The sequence below is a fragment of the Mytilus galloprovincialis genome, chromosome 2 (genome assembly GCF_965363235.1).
Source record: "Mytilus galloprovincialis chromosome 2, xbMytGall1.hap1.1, whole genome shotgun sequence".
In the NCBI taxonomy this organism is placed as follows: Eukaryota; Metazoa; Mollusca; class Bivalvia; order Mytilida; family Mytilidae; genus Mytilus; species Mytilus galloprovincialis.
Window position 1 is genome coordinate 21,473,492 of NC_134839.1, and position 17,665 is coordinate 21,491,156.

The 17,665-nt window shown below is 30.8% G+C and overlaps 1 protein-coding gene across 6 annotated transcripts in view; it reads left to right on the top strand.

Moving 5' to 3' along the window:
* Window positions 1-17,424, top strand: part of LOC143063101 (ras-specific guanine nucleotide-releasing factor RalGPS2-like) — a 54,856-nt gene extending 37,432 nt beyond the window's left edge. For all 6 annotated transcript variants that reach the window (XM_076235062.1, XM_076235066.1, XM_076235063.1 and 3 more), the window contains 16 exons: window positions 4,031-4,138; window positions 5,067-5,117; window positions 6,443-6,526; window positions 6,981-7,070; window positions 7,533-7,625; window positions 8,324-8,447; window positions 9,221-9,352; window positions 10,235-10,328; window positions 10,743-10,919; window positions 11,237-11,397; window positions 11,900-11,963; window positions 12,449-12,554; window positions 12,785-12,877; window positions 14,370-14,475; window positions 15,369-15,460; window positions 17,121-17,424. In XM_076235062.1, the coding sequence (XP_076091177.1) occupies window positions 4,031-4,138; window positions 5,067-5,117; window positions 6,443-6,526; window positions 6,981-7,070; window positions 7,533-7,625; window positions 8,324-8,447; window positions 9,221-9,352; window positions 10,235-10,328; window positions 10,743-10,919; window positions 11,237-11,397; window positions 11,900-11,963; window positions 12,449-12,554; window positions 12,785-12,877; window positions 14,370-14,475; window positions 15,369-15,460; window positions 17,121-17,150 (1,605 nt within the window). In that variant the 3' untranslated portion in view covers window positions 17,151-17,424. The remainder of the gene's footprint in view (window positions 1-4,030; window positions 4,139-5,066; window positions 5,118-6,442; window positions 6,527-6,980; window positions 7,071-7,532; window positions 7,626-8,323; window positions 8,448-9,220; window positions 9,353-10,234; window positions 10,329-10,742; window positions 10,920-11,236; window positions 11,398-11,899; window positions 11,964-12,448; window positions 12,555-12,784; window positions 12,878-14,369; window positions 14,476-15,368; window positions 15,461-17,120) is intronic.
* The last annotated feature ends 241 nt before the right edge of the window (window positions 17,425-17,665 follow it).

Here is a 17,665-nt window from a genome sequence, read left to right on the forward strand (position 1 = left end):
ATGTATGATCATTTGTGGTCTGATAATTTGTGTTTTTAATGTATAAGTACCTGCTTACCTTTTGATGATCAAACATATTTGAGATTTAACTGATATCTTTGTAAATCTAGATATGGATACATGTTAACTTGCATGTTATTTAAATTAGTTCTAATTTCATACAAATCAGATTTTGTCTTTTTCTGATCTTTGTTAAGTAGAAAAAAATAAAGGAAATGTATTTAACAGTTTAAAAAAGAAAACTGAAACATAGATTCCCAAATTTACAAAAAGTAATTTAATCTTATTGTTGTAAGATTATGAAAGAAGGAAACAATATCAATTTATTAGATACAAGTATGATTTGCCAATATTCAGATGTAAGTAAGAAAGAATTACCCAAGGAGATCACTATTCAATTTCACATTTTCTTGACATTTAAGGAAATTGTGCAGCATTCTGAATTGTTTAAAAAGTTTGCATCCACTTGATAATCTATATTTAGGATGTTGACACACTGAGTGAGCTAAATTTTTGTCATCATAAACTACATCATCTTAGCTGAACAGCTATTCTCGACTGGTATTTGAAGGTCGGTGGACTTCTCCTGGCACTCCGGCTTCCTCCCCCAATAAAAACTGGCCGCCAAGAAATAGCCTAAATGCAGTGCTTAAAAGTGGCGTTAAAACACCAAAAATCAAAATCAAATCGACTGGTATTTGACCATCTTAATGTAAATTGCTCTCACTTCTTATTGTTGTATGCTTTAATGATTAAGAGATTTTAAAGTCCTTGAAATTCAAGTGCTTAGCCTCTACCAAATTTTTTCGGAATTGTCCCCGTCTTACATTTGTTTATCTGTTTTGGGTCTAACTTTTGTATGTCTGTACATATGATATTTATTAGGTGTATATCTATACTAATGTGATATGTTGGCTGTCTAGAAATAGATATATATAAGTCTGTATTAAAACAAAATGTAAGGATGAAAGTGACAATATGTATTCTGATGGTGAACATGATACAGGTACATTGTAAAGCTTTGATTTTCTGAGATTAAGTGATTGGTAATATAGTAAATAAGACAGAATATCATGGGAAAAGGAATCACCATCAACCTAATTAAAACATATGGGATTCATTTAATGGATAAATAGTTTATAGGAGAGTTAATAGTGTAATAAAAATCTAGGAAACCTATAAATGGAGTAATTGTACTAAATTAGTCTATCACCTTGGATTGACGAGATAGATCAATATGTCTGGGCAAAGGTCAAATATGGTGTTAATGTTACAAGCACTTAAACTATTAGCTAAATGTCCGATTTTATTTAACAGATTGCTATTCACTATATATCTTATGTTTAAAAAGAAGTTTATTTCCAATCTTAAATTATTTATAATGTAAATAAATGAATCTTTTACAATGATAAAAGCATGCCTATTTATGAGGGGTTTTATATTTCCTTGGGTTTTTGATGTAATGTGGTTTTTGATATACAATGATTTTGTATATAATAATAAAAGAGTACCTATTTATAAGGGTTTTTGATGTAATGATGGTCATACCAAGCAAAAAAAAAAAGGATTTTTAAATTTGTATTGAACTCATTTGTGTAAAGCAATACAGATTTGGGAAAGGGATAGGAAATCTGATGAATTTGATATACATGTATTGCTTACTGCGTGGTATATAACTTATTAATTTCAATCATAAGTAAAATATACTGGAATATCTTTACAAAAGTCTAAATTATTCATCTTGTTACCTTGACTGAGATTTATTATCATTTGATATTAATTATGTCATGTCGGTATAAGGTAAACATTTGTAAAAGTGGTCAACTGGAAAAATTAAAAATATAATTTGAATAAAATAACCTTTATTAGTAGAATGAGTTTCTTTTTATCCATATTAAGATCTACTAACAATGTTTAAAAGTAATATATGTGTTGACACTGATATTAAACATTATAAGGGATGGATGATCGCCCACAAATATTGTAAGGGCATTACATCTAGACATATTCTGAATATTTGTGTTGATAAGCAAATACTTATTATACATACTGTACCGTATATGTTCTAAATGATATGACTATTATATATTTTGATTCTGTTTGATATCATTTGTAAGTTTGAAATAAATTAAATTTTGGCTTCATGGAATGATTCATATTTATCATGCTTCAAGTTTTGAGCTTTTTTTAGGTGGGGATGGGGGTTCAACCGTGTGAGAAACTTAAAGATATCTCTTACCAAAAATATAGTCTAAATTTGCACAAAATGACATGTTATAGACTATATCTCATGCCACACAATGACATGTTAGAGATTATATCTCATGCCACACAAACAAGTTTCTTCCACAATAAGGTTTGCTCTATGAAATAAAAAATAAAAGCATAATGCAAAGGTAATTCTTTAACAGTAAAGGCCTTATCTTCCTATATCTATTAATTACATCTTTAGATTCAGGTTGAATAAGATTAAATGTTTTATTCTGTTTCTATCTAGAACACCATTTCTAAGCTTATTCTATCTGGAACACCATTTCTAATCTTATTTGGCTATTTATCTGGTTCTAAAACATTACACACAAAAGGCAATAGGAAAGTAAAAGTGTGGAAAGATTCTTTGGAATCAAAGGGATAAAACTGTATAATACACACATGATAAATGGTTAAAAGATATTGCTACTAAAACTGGACATAATATAGATAAAGTACAATGTATGCATAGAGTAATTCCCCAAGTGATTGACTAGTCTGGACTCTCTGACACAACATCTTGTAACTGAATGATTCAGTAAATATGATTAGGTTCCACTCAAGTAATTACTGCATTGACCAGTTTAGTATATGATATTAAAATGTTCCTATAAAGCCTCCCAGGGGACCTCCTTAAATGGGCAGTCTGACCATATAATATCTCAGATAATACTTTTATGGTCAATAGCAGTAAAAAAAAGAATTTTTATCATTCTGATTCCTGCGCAATTTGTTAGTCACATTTTGGACAAATAAATTCATTAAAAAAAATGTGTAATGGCAGCTTTAAAAAACTCTAGTTTGATTCTATCTAAAGATGACAAAAGCACCAGACATCAGTATATTGTAGGGATGTCATCTTGGTGAAGATTTACTAATCGATTACTCGTTGAATTTACCGAGCGATACTTGAGTACTCACTCGGTAAAACATTCACAAAATAAAAACACAAAAATATACCATTTTATGTATTGTTAGTTGTAAAACCCTCAACATTATTACATAGGTCAGGATAGGACTAGATCATAGTCCAAGGAATTCTATGCTATAATTAATAATTAGCTCATTTACTACATTTACAAATTATATAAACTGGTAGTAATTTTATCAAGTAATAAATTAATTATATCTATAGAAAAAAAATTTATTACTCAAATAACAGTAAACAGTAAAAAAACAAATTCAATGATAATCAAAGGGGTGATAATTATAACTTACTTATCCCTTTAATCATTTCCTGAAGGTTGATACAGGGTGTAACGAATTTCTTCTTATTTAAAAATATTATCTTGTCAACCTATTCTGGGACGTAGCAATATTTTAGGTAACTAACGGTCCTGCAGATGAAAATATATGGTTTGAGAGAGGTGGAGGAATGACTAAGGTTAGCTAAAAGTGTCAGCCTTGGAAAATGCTCTTGTTCATATACATATCCTACATATATCTCTGTTTTGAGGAATTCTAAATGACAGTTCAACACAGACATTCGAATCGTATTCAAAGTTTTAACAAATTTGAATAATGAATAATATATAATGTCCCGGGAGGTGCTCTCGATGAAAATATTTTTTGGTTAAACTTAAGAAAGCAACAACATTTTAACAGGAGACCGATTAGTCAAGTATCATTTTTGTAATCGATACTCAGTCCTGGCCAGGGATATCTGAGTATTCGAGTACTCATTGACATCCCTATAATATTGCATTGCAATCTATGAACTCTGTTTCAATGTTTTTCATTTAATTCCAATCTATTAAACTGTTATTTTTCTATATTACAGGGAACCAGTCAAGGAAGCCAGGAATCACTTGACAAACAGTCACAGACAACCAAAAAGTTTGATGCTGTAGTTTTCGATGTATTACGGGTCTCACCAGATGATTATGCTGTAAGGCTTAAAACAAAGTTTTATAAAAAATCTTGAAAAATACAAGTTATCCTAGTGAAATAAAAATTGAACTGAGGTTAACATACTAGATATCAGGTCTTGCAGTAAATTAGAAAGCATAATTTTTTTCACTTTTTCAATCACTTGGTTTTCCAATGTCATTTCTGCTTTCTGATAATTTTAGTTGATGTCAATTTGAATTAATTCTATGATACTTGATCGTACACAATGATTTGCTTCTGGTACTTTCAATTTCTATGAGAAAAATCACTGGTGGCACTCTCCTGGTGGCACACTCATTTAGTAGGAGGCTGATCTTGAGACCACCCAATATGGTTCACAAGGACAAATAGAAAAGTTCAATGTCTCAATTTGACTATTATGTCAAAAAACTAACGCTCAATCAACAGGAAATTTTTACAAATAACAACTAAAAATGAAAATTTAAGGTTTCAAATTTCCAAGGTTGAAAAAAAAGTTCATGAAAGTGACATGGTTATTAGGAGGTGGCAAGTTGTTTTCATTCAAACTGATATTTATTTGGAAGTAACCCAATTTTACTGCGTTTGACACACTGGAATTGTTATAAGGGTATTATTAACTGAAGTAAACAGTAATACGATATATGTGTTATTTTCCTAAATGTGATTCACTTTTTCAGTTTTATGTACATATGGATTACTTATTTGCATATCTGTGTCAGTACTTATGTATGGCTGTCCTGCTAGTCCAGTCTACAAAATATATAAAAGCATACCGTAGTTTTATTTTAGTCAATTTTGTTGTCTTTCCTGTCTGCCAATCAACAAACCAAAAAAACAAGGGAAGCAACTGTTAAAAGTATCAAGATGTGAAGAACAAATTCTGTTGCTGAACTTAAATGAACTTTGACTTTATTTTTATAAACCTATTTTCTATTTGTTTACAGAGTCAGATTACCTTGATGGATTTACCTGTGTTTCAGGACATATTACCTGATGTAAGTTGTCAAAACCACCATTTACCTAGCTGCTGTAAACTGTAACATTTCAATGACCATAATTCAGCTGTCAAGTATCTTCAATATCTTCATGCATAATTTTCTGCAATGGCAAATCTAAATGGTTTGTGCAGTGTTCAATAAATGGACACATTAATTTTGAAAATAACTTATTTGGAGGAAATTTTAGCGTATTAAAGTGACTTATCTTTGAATGGAGGATGGTATGACAAGGCTGTTATTGATTTACTATACTAGAAAGTCAAAATCTGAAATATGTCAGACTCAAACTCAATTTGTTTCATACGTAAATGAATTCCTCTAGGAACTTATATACATTTTTTAACACTTACGTAGGAACCAATATAACCTTTTCTATGTTGCATGTTTATCTTATAATCTCATCTGATTTGTTGGGGTGTCATATTAAGACAAGGTATAACCGTGTTATCTTATTCATCTAAACAATTATTTGTGTAGGAGATGAGACAGGGAAAAGAGGATTCTATGTCAACAACTATCTGTCAAATGTCAAGATTAAAATAGGTCAACATGTCAAATGTGACATAGTGACCAAAATTTGCATCTGGTACATACATGAATCAGTTAAATTTATTGTTTAAACATGTTTACCATTGATGATTGTTTAAAATGTTTCATAAAATATCTGCTGAGAGAGAGTGCAGAATTTAAAGAAGTAAAACAAGTAAAAAAAAGAAAGAAAGTAGCATTACAGTTTTAAAAATTTGATAAAAGCATTCATATTTCTTAAAGGGGACCTCAGTGGCCAAATGGTCTAAGTAGTTACTACTGTAATCAGTAGACAGTCAACACTGAGGTTGTGAGTTCAAACCATGCTTGTGCAGGTGCACTCAACTCCAATCTTAATTGACTAGGATGTCAGTGGTTTTCTCCCAGCACTCCTGCTTCCTCCACCAATAAAAACTGACTGCCATGAAATAGCTTACATGCGGTGCTTAAAAGTGGCGTTAAAATACCAAAAATCAATCGATCATATTTGTTGAAAAAAAAGAAGATAAAAGCATTCGTATTTGTATTGTGTTAAAAAAAGATTTATTCAATTGAGTAAAAATTTAAGAGATATTATGACACAAAATAAGGAAATGTACAAAAAAGACATACGAAAGGAGAGATCAAGAGATGATAACCCAAAAATTAAAAAAAAGTTCAAAAAATGACAACAAATACAGTGCATATCAGTACATTTTTCAGTTAGCATATGAAACAAACAACATTTTATGTTCATTAATTTTGAAGTTAATTTGAGTTAGTACATGGAGTATAATGAATTGTATTTCTTTTAGGAACTAACATCATGTGCATGGACAACAAAAGAGAAATTGATTAAAGCCCCAAATGTTGTGGCTTTTACTAGGAGATTTAATCATGTAAGTTTATTTATAAGAATAATATTTTTGTGTCCTACTGTTGTGACATTAAAAATAAACAGCTAACCAGCTAACATATAATGGAATGTCCAATTCACTGGTGGGGTAACATTAGGCTCACACTGCAAACACATTTAAAACGTGGCATGTGGAATTTAAAATTCTACTATTCCAGTAGAATTTTTTTTCTTTTGTCTTACTGTCAGTAAAAAGAAAGAGCATCACAGAATGAAGAGTTTTGTCGTACACAGTACAAATATATGTACTACATTGTACAAAACTACCATTCCTAAGCAGCTAAAAATGAATATTTAATAGTATATTTAGCATCTCCTTATGATGCCTTGTTGTCAGCTAAGAAAGTTTCTTTTAGAATTAACAAGACTTATAATCTGCGAACAAAAATATTTCTAACAATAATGTTTTAATAAACATACTGTTTTGTTTCTTGCAGGTAAATTTTTGGGTTCAGCGAGAGATTTTAAATTGTCAGACACTGAATACCAGAGCTGAAGTTTTGGCTCATTTTATAAAAATTTCAAAGGTAAGTTGTGAAGTCTCCATCAACAACAACAAAAATAGAACCACATTGCTTTCTTGAGACATTGGACATGGTTTCCTTTTATAAGTTATGGCAAACAGCTTTCAAACATACCTTGCACAAAGAAGCAATAATTACATCAAAATGTCTCTTATGAAATATGTGTTCTGAACTACAATCACAAGAGATAATAAATGCTTAAAACTTCATCAACCATTACAGCAAAATGATCCATACATTTGAAAATGTTTTTGCCATAGAATTGAAGAAGAACTTGTAAGATCAAAAACATGCACATTATACCATTCTTTATTGATGAACGAAATATCATGGCCATCAAAAATATTGAGATTTGACATATACATACATTGGTTTTATAATTCCAATAAGTATTAGCTAGCATAGATTGATGTGAAATAATGTTTTAAAGCAAAAAAAATAATTTTATATACATTGTCTTTTCAGAGATTATTAGAATTAAACAATTTACATGCTGTTATGGCTGTAATATCAGCTTTACAGAGTGCTGCTATTTTTAGATTGTCCAAGACCTGGATGGTAATAAAGTTTTTAGGACTTTAACTTTTCATACTCGAGGGTGTCATATTTTTATGTCTGCATCCTTTGATTAAGTTCACCAATTGTAAAAAAAAAATATAGACATCTAGCTTAAATAGGTTCTTTAAGGTTTGCATGCAGTATTAACACATTAAAACAGACAATAAGAAATCACAAATTTTTCACAAAATCTTAAATTTGTAGAATATGTTCACATAATCTTTTCTATGAGCAAACTAATTAAGAAGTTGAACATGTAACTGAAAAATAGACAGCATTTAACTATAAACAGTGATCACTTATAACGAAGAAACAGATGAACAATAATAAAATGCAACATGTAAAAAAGTTATGTATTGCACAGGGTTAATACAAAAAGAAAAATGCAATATAGAAATTATTGACTATACATGGAAATTAGTTTGATAAGTCAATGCAAACCAAAAGTCTTCGCCAGTTTATTTTCTTTGTTTAACATTCAACATTTTGAAGTTTGTAGCTTGTTCAAAAGAAATTTTCAAAACCAAATTAAAATATCATTTGTTACACAGATCTAAATAATGTTATGTGTTTGTTTACATGCATATAATTATCTTGCTCTGCTTCAAAATGTTAAAATTGTTTCAAATAAGTTTCTTCTATACAGGCAAATACACTGTTAGATGTTCATGTTATGACAAAGTACTTTATTATTTCAGAAACTTTCCAGAAAAGATAAAGCTGTATACGAAAAAATTGCTGATTTATTTTCTGAAAACAACAACAGACAACGATTACGAGATTACATGGACAGTGTTAAATTACCATGTATCCCATATTTAGGTCAGAATTTTATGTTGTATAAAGCTGTTCCCTTGTTTTACAGAGTATACTACATGCATTGAATAAATTATAAAAAAACAACCCCCACCCTTCAAAAAAAGAAGAAGAAAACAAGACAAAGAGAGACAATTACAATAAGACATGTAGAAGAAAATACCTAAATTTTGCAATATAGTTTAAAAAAAATAGCAGCATTTATTTTAAACAAACTCCTGTTCTATAATGTGTGGTATTTGTTGGTGGTACACATGTTTGCCTTAATGTGAAAATTGATATAACATGACAATAACAACAAAAAAGTGAAATACTGTTGGATACATTAACATTCCTTAGAAACTTGGTCAATTGTGTCTGCCAGATTGTTAGATAATTATAATGTCATGCATCACAACACACCAAAAACAAGGTAAGCAAATCTAAGGGAGATAACTACAATGTTGTCCAGATCTTTTAGTTAAGTTATTGATGCTTAGACCAGGTGTTTGTGAAAGAGATTGGGCATTTTGGCAATTACATGGAATAGTCCATTGCTCTTCTATAGTTGTAAAGCATATTTAACTTGACAACAACAAGAATTCACGTCAAAACTCCTGAACATCAATTCAGCTTTAATAGAAAGTGTGTTTTTTTCCTTATTGATAGTAATCCCTTGGCAAGAATTTCTATATCCAAGCATATTTTTTTCTTACATTGCAGAAACTTTCCCCTGAAACTCAGTGATTAGGCTGTTCATAATTAAACCTCTATTAACTTCTTATTGTTTTGTGTTTCAGGTTTATATTTATCTGATTTGATCTACATCGATGTGGCACATCCTCACTCTGGAGGCCTAGAGAGCCACCCAAGGAGATTACAGATGAATAATATATTGAGAGTTATAGCTGACTTTCAACAATCCAGTTATGGTAAATATAAGTGCTTATAATTCTGTGAACATGTGTAGTAATTTAGAAATTTAAAGTCTATTTTGAATAAATATACTAAAAATGCATTTATTACTTTATAAGGATCAACAATGAAAAATGTTAATGTTGTATTAGAAACTTAAGTTTCAGTTAATAAAGAAAAATATTATAAGATAAACACACTTATACAATTTTCTTTATTAAAAAATTAAAGATATTATGTTTTTTCTGAAAAAAAGAAATGAAAAATTCATTACAATAGAAAGGACAAGGTTCACTAATGGCACAAAATGGCCTAAAATATCAACTTTATCATAAAACACCAAAAAGGTCTCAATTTGGTTCGTAAATGGGTCTATTTCAAAAGTATAAATGCTAAATATATCAGTTCTATTCATAAGACTACAAGATATTCACCAAAGTAAGCCCGTTTTGGACATTTTGTCAAAATATGATGATTTTGTGCATTTTTCAGACCTAAAAGCTTTTGAAACACCTTGGCCGCCACCTACAATCCAGAATGTGTTGTAACCAAAATATTCCAATTTTGATATAGATTTCATCAATATAAAAAGTTTTTGGATCGTAGATGGAGGCCAAGGTTAATTATGCCAAAAACAATTAAAATTATGGACAAGAAGTACCAAAATTGACCTTTTTAATACAAATTATGCTCATTTAAGGGGTAATTTCTGCATAAATAGTAAAGGAAAGTGCCAGAAAAAATATTTTTGTCTTCGTAGTATTATCACAAGTATTTCTATGTGACATTTGTAATTTTTTGCCCCAATTTAAAAAACATAAAAAAATCAGGGCCAATTTTAACCCTTCGTGAACCTTCTCCTTTGTTGCCGAATACTAGTTCTATTTATTTATTTTCAGATAATGTACAAGTATTAGATCATATTCAGAATTATTTAAAATCTGTCCGTTACATAGAGGAATTACAAAAGTTTGTAGAAGACGATAATTACAAGTATGTATAAAATCTGTATGTTATGTATTTTGAACAAAGTTAGCAATCATATTATTGAAGCTTTTTACATATCGATCATTTATGCTCTTATGAGATTTTTAAGTTTGTTTTTATAGAAATTTTACATTTGGTTTTATCTGCACACAAACATGGAATATATGAAGAAAAGAAGGATAAAGACCGGAATTAACTCGATAACTTCTTTATAACGTCATGCTATTCTAAGGAAAAGATGTTAAACCAGGTCATTGCCAAATCTAGTATCATATCTATGAAATGCTGAATAATTCTTTCTTTCTTTCTATTGTCTAGTTAAACAAGATGTATTTTTTTTATTTTCAAAAAACTTGAAATCAAATATTATAATAAGGCATATGCTTTCTTGCAAATTTTATTTTATTTATGTCTTTTCAGACTTTCATTAAAAGTTGAACAGCCAATGAGTGAAAACCTCTCGTCATCAAAAGAAGATATACAGATAATGGTGGCGCCCCCATCTCCTGCTACAGAACCCCGTAATGTGTTGACGTCATGTGCTGGTCTTACAAAAAATGGTCCCTCACACAGAAAAACTAAAAGTTTAAGTGCAAAGTAAGTTATAGAAATTAGTGTTTTTAAACATCTTTATTATGATGTTATGGTTTTGAAGCATTATACTAATTACTTGAAAATTAGGAAATTATGCGATAAGTTTTAAAGAAACAAGCATTGAACATTGATGATGATACAAGACCTGAAATATGAATGCTTTGGTACTTACCCTTACATGTTGCTGTACCTATGTACAGGCTACAATTGCTTTGCTTTAAATATTTTCTGAATGAAAGACTATATTTACTCAACCTGCATGCTTGTTATCCGCTGTTTATATAAAATTTAATAAAACATGTCTATAAATTATTTTATAGCTTTCTAAGTTGTCATAAACCTGCAGCAGATAAAACCTATAGTTTACCCAGTAAAGCAACGGCACCTTATATTCAAGGCATTAGACATCTTCTGGACGACAGTGTTCTGGAGGAATCACCATGTGCCTCAAGTGATGGCTCAATTTGTGGTAGAATCTCAGGTAAGTAATAGCTTAGTGACAAAACAATCTCTACCTTAGAATCAAGCAAACATAACTAACAAAACCCACTCAAAAATTTAGGTTAAAAATGTATGATGGTTTACTTTTCCTGTTCTTGTATTTCAAGATATGTACAAGAAATTAAACAAATTGCTGAATTCTTCATTTCCTTCCAATAACTTAAGTTTGTCTCACCTAAAAGTTTTGAATCTTTACATATTTATTATCCGAACTCAAATCAAGTGTGAATTTGGGTAGCTTCACTTTAAACAGTTCTTGAGTTTGTCCCTTTATAAAGTTTTATGCAAGCAGTGGCATCTTCTGTATTGCATGGAAACATTCACCATTAATTTTTATATAGACAACTGTTAATCTATTGATTGACAGAACTTTTGAATTTAATTTCGTTTTTATTGATATAGACATTGATAGAGCTTCTAATGTTAATTTATTGATTGATAAAGCTTTTGATATTAATACTCTATTTTTATGCTTTTTATAGAAAGTGCTGATACAGCAGATACCAGTTCAACAGATCAGGAGACTTTTTGGCCGTTGAGAAGTCAGTAAGTAGACTGGTTTTTTGATTAAGAAAACCAACCAGTGAGATATTTTGAAATAGCATATATAACTGTGGAATTGTTATCAGCAGATGCCCTCTTTTAAGCATTGTTTAACTGACATTCACAAATGCCTACTCAAATCATTGTACAGCTGACATAAGACCACTAAATGTGTCTTTGTTACTTTAAAAAATACTTTAATTGTTGATATTCATTAAACAGAGCAGTTAATGTCATCTGAAAATATTCTGTAATTTATAAATTATAGAATCATAGTTACTTAAAAACTTTAATATTACTTATGATTTATTTGTTTATATATGTATGTACTTTAAATTTGAATTTTGAACAATGACAGTATCCAGTGCCCATTCTTGAATCTTTTAATATTTTCTTCATGTTAAAACTAACTATACCTAATTATAAGAATCCTGACGGATTGAGATTGTTTCTGTTTTAGTCTTAATGTGTGTGTTTTATTTTGTCAGGCAATGGAGAGAATCTGACGACATACAGAACAATTACCGACAAAACTTCACCTGTGAAGGCTGTTTACGGAGAAGAACTATTTTAAAAGATGGCAAAAAACCAACTGTAAGTACATTTTACTATCAGACATTCATTCTCCATTATTGGAATGATTTAATAAATTTAGTAAAAATAAAATCTGATTTTTACTTCAGATAAAGTTTTTTACCATCTGCATTATTCAAATAAAAAACCTTTGCACAATTTTGTCAAGTTTAAGTTATATGCTAAATATTAAATTGAAGAAGAAACTATGTTAAAACACTTGTGCTGATTGTATTGAATGCTTCTTTCAGGTTTCATCGTGGACAAGATACTGGGTAGCCTTATGGGGAACGTCGTTATTATATTATCCTGCCAAGACATTACGAGGGTCAGAGAGATCATGTGTATGTTTACTGTAACAATAAATTATTATTTTAATATGAAATAAAAGTGGGGTTTTTTTTCTCCATATATTTTTCTGATTTTTTGTGAAAATGTTCAAAATGAATAAACATAATTTTGGAGTCTAATCTAGTTTAAAAAAATTATAAAATTGAATTTTATTGGCAGAATTGTAATTCATGGAGGACACATGCACATAATTTGAATAAATTAACTTACAACTACAACCTGGCAAATGCAGGGCTTGACATTAACGCTTGTCCGATTGTCCGGGACAAGTGGACACAGGTGTCGGGCAAGTAGATTCACCATACTACTTGTCCGATGGGACAAGTGAAAAATCAAGGTCAGATAAAAATAGATCAAATTCAAGACTTATACATTCCCAAAAATATGAATGATTGTTTTATTGATCATACTTAATGAAATAATTATTCATTGATTGAACCAGAGACATATAAAACTTGTATAATATGTCTCTGATTTGGAGTTTTGAACATGCTGGCAGCCATTGACCAGGGGGATATAAGTAAGGGGAAAGAAACCAATGTTAATGTATCTTCTTAGTATAAGCTTCCTTGAATTAGGAGCACCTCCATATGGAGTTTTACCTAAACTTTAAGACATTAAATTAAAGTATGTTTCATTTGATTTTGCTTTTATGCATAACAATACATTAAAAAAGGTTTTATTTGATAAGATCTATGATATAAAAATTTAAGATGAAAAAAAAAAAAAAATCTAAAAAGGCAGATTTTTTTGTAAAATGTGTATTAGACCGTTGGTTTTCCCGTTTGAATGGTTTTACACTAGTAATTTTGGGGCCCTTTATAGCTTGTTGTTCGGTGTGAGCCAAGGCTCCGTGTTGAAGGCCGTACTTTACCTATAATGGTTTACTTTTTAAATTGTTATTTGTATGGAGAGTTGTCTCATTGGCACTCACACCACATCTTCCTATATCTATGTACTTCATGATCATATATATCAATGTATATACAAATCAAAATAAATTATAAAAGCTTGTTTTGACATCATCAATAAATTAAAAAGGTTTACTCATATACATGTACATGTTCAAGGTGGCCAGGTGTATTTACGTCCTTGGTTTAACCCATACCACTACTAAAGAATGAATAGGTCCATAGGGGAACGTAGTGGTTTGGGAAGAAATGATGATTTAATGATTGACAAATGATAGTGACATTGAGTCAGAGAACACAGTCTTGCAAAAAAACTTTCATTCTGAAATAATGAAATGTACTTTGATGCGGTATTCATATAACATTACAAAATGCTCCTTTTATTAGGTACAATCAAAGCCCAAGTGTTATTATTGCATAAATCATCAATATGTTAGATTTTCAATTATGAATTCGGACAAGTGAGTTAAGAGTTCGGACAAGCTGATTTTCTTGCCACTTGTCCGAAAAAGTTAGAAAAAATGTTAATGTAGAGGCCTGAAATGCTTGTAAACTATAATTTTAACTATTACAGTTTAAAACCAGTCCCACAAAGATGACATCAATAGTGGGATGGATGGTAGTAATGGGAGATAATCCACTTCAACCTGATGCATTCCAGCTTACAGATCCAATGAAAGGTAAAATCGTAAAAAAAATATCTTTTCTGCATGGTATTTGTTTACATTCATAATGTTTTGGATTATTTCTATGTATTCTAGTATATGTTTTCCTAAAGTATTCTTTAAGTTAACAATACAACTAAAACATATTCAAAAATGAAATAAATGGAGAATTGGGTATAATGAACATGAGATATGATGAGTAGAAAATATTAAATCAAAGTTGCAGGCCTTGCTAACCCTTACAGAGCATACAAGATCATCCCCAGATAATTGTGGGGTTTGTGTTGCTAACCCTTACAGAGTATATAAGATCATCCCCAGATAATTGTGGGGTTTGTGTTGCTAACCCTTACAGAGTATATAAGATCATCCCCAGATAATTGTGGGGTTTGTGTTGCTAACCCTTACAGAGTATATAAGATCATCCCCAGATAATTGTGGGGTTTGTGTTGCTAACCCTTACAGAGTATATAAGATCATCCCCAGATAATTGTGGGGTTTGTGTTGCTAACCCTTACAGAGTATATAAGATCATCCCCAGATAATTGTGGGGTTTGTGTTGCTTAGTTTTATCTATGTAGTGTTCATTGGACTTATTTGTGTTTTCATCATCTTATTTTCTTTTTTTTTTGCAATGGATTTGTCAGTTTTTTTCAACTGATGAGTTTTAAATATTCACTTAGGAGAAAACCATATAAGTTTGATCAAATTGGTTCTCATCCCGTTTGCATATTTAAGCAAATAAATTATGATAAAACTTTAAATATTCAGATGTTTTTGCAAGTTAATCTTTTAATGTGAACCAGGAAAATAAATAGAAGAACACATGTTTAAATCAATTATAGATACATGTATATATTTCAATTGATATTTAGCTCCATAAACTTGCAGATCAGTATTTTTTATAGGCAATGTTTACAAGTTTCGATGTGGCAGTCAGGCCCAGGCTTTACAATGGTGCAGACATTTAAGTGATGCCACAAACAGGTTCCAACCACAGGTAATTTGTTTATTATCAATGCCAAAAACAGGTTCCAACCACAGGTTTTTTGCTTATTGTCAATGCCACAAACAGGTTCCAACCACAGGTTATTTGTTTATTATCAATGTCAAAAACAGGTTCCAACCACAGGGTATTTGTTTATTGTCAATGCCACAAACAGGTTCCAACCACAGGTTATTTGTTTATTATCAATGCCAAAAACAGGTTCCAACCACAGGTTTTTTGCTTATTGTCAATGCCACAAACAGGTTCCAACCACAGGTTATTTGTTTATTATCAATGTCAAAAACAGGTTCCAACCACAGGGTATTTGTTTATTGTCAATGCCACAAACAGGTTCCAACCACAGGTTATTTGTTTATTATCAATGCCAAGAACAGGTTCCAACCACAGGTTTTTTGCTTATTGTCAATGCCACAAACAGGTTCCAACCACAGGTTATTTGTTTATTATCAATGTCAAAAACAGGTTCCAACCACAGGGTATTTGTTTATTGTCAATGCCACAAACAGGTTCCAACCACAGGGTATTTGTTTATTATCAATGCCACAAACAGGTTCCAACCACAGGGTATTTGTTTTTTGTCAATGCCACAAACAGGTTCCAACCACAGGTAATTTGGTTATTGTCAGTCAGTGAAGACATAAGCTGTAATTGCACAAAATTTAACCTGAATAATGTAAGATGGGTTATCATTACTTTTTCTGTACACACGGTCATAAAGGCTAATGCCGTGTCTACAATAATGTACTTACCATAGGCTGTTGTTTACTTTAAACTCGTTGTTATAGACTACATCAAATTCTCTTTTCATTGCTTGATTCTTTTATAGCTTTTCAATATACAAGCTATTTTCTGTTCTCTTGCAGAGGGGACTTTAAGTTTTACCCTAGTACATCTACTATTGTTGAAATTTAAGTACTCCTACTTAATTTTGGCTCAACCAAATGTTATGAAACTTATTCACAATGCTAATAGCCACAAAATTCAGATCAAGTATGAATTTGGTAGTATCACTTTACTGTTCTTAAGTCATTTCTCTTTATAAAATTATATGCGGGGGCTTCATCTGAGTCCCATGGACACTTTCCTAATTAAATTTAGTCATAATTTGGTCTTTTCAGAATTCTGAAGATAGACATTTTTTTCATTTTTCATATATAATTATACCCCCGCTTTAAAAAAGGGGGGGTATACTGTTTTACCTCTGTCTGTCCGTCCGTCCGTCAGTCCGTCCGTCAGTCAGTCCGTCCCATGAAACTTTCGTCACATTTTTCTCAGGAACTACACATCCACCCTTTCTGTACTTTGGTATCAACATTTATATATGTCAGCCATACCGTGTGATGCGTTTTCAGATTCATCACTTGACAACTTCCTGTTTACCGAACACTTGTCTGATTTTACACATGATAGCCAAGTTGAAAATTTTCGTCACATTTTTCTCAGGAACTACAATACAAGGATTTCTGAAATTTGGTTTCAGGATTTATATAAGTCAGCTATACCGTGTGATCCGTTTTCAGATTCATCACTCGACAACTTCCTGTTTACCGAACACTTGCATATTTTTACACTATTAATATTATCCACTTGCGGCGGGGGTATCATCAGTGAGCAGTAGCTCGCAGTTTCACTTGTTTGTTTTCAATTTCAGACTCCTGCCAATTTGATGTCATTTGATTGAGATTTCTGATTTACAAATGGTGGGAAGTTGATTGTAGAGGTACCTTTACCGAACATTGTGCCAAATGTTTGCCAAAAAATGTGATGAAGGAAGATGTCAGGGTTGCCATAGTGACAATACTCAGTCCCTTCTGTCATAATAAACAATGGCAGTGATTGCATTGCACTCTTGTGATCTAAATATGGTCATTGTAACCATATATGGACATATACTTTAGTGGGAGTGTATTATCTCTTTAAGGGAACCAGTCATAATAAACAGTATTTTAATGCCAGTTATTATTTAATTCTGTTAATCTAATTCTTATGTTTCTGGATCATGTGATAAATATAGCATAATATATATCAACGCTTTACCATAAGGTTGAATGCAACATTACTGAAGATGTTATCATTGTAAAATTACTTAATTCCTTTATTATTATGAAAAAAATCATAACAGGTACTTTATCAAATGGGTGAAATTGTGAACTGAGAAAACATCACTCATGCTGTTGTGAACTTTTGAAATGAAAA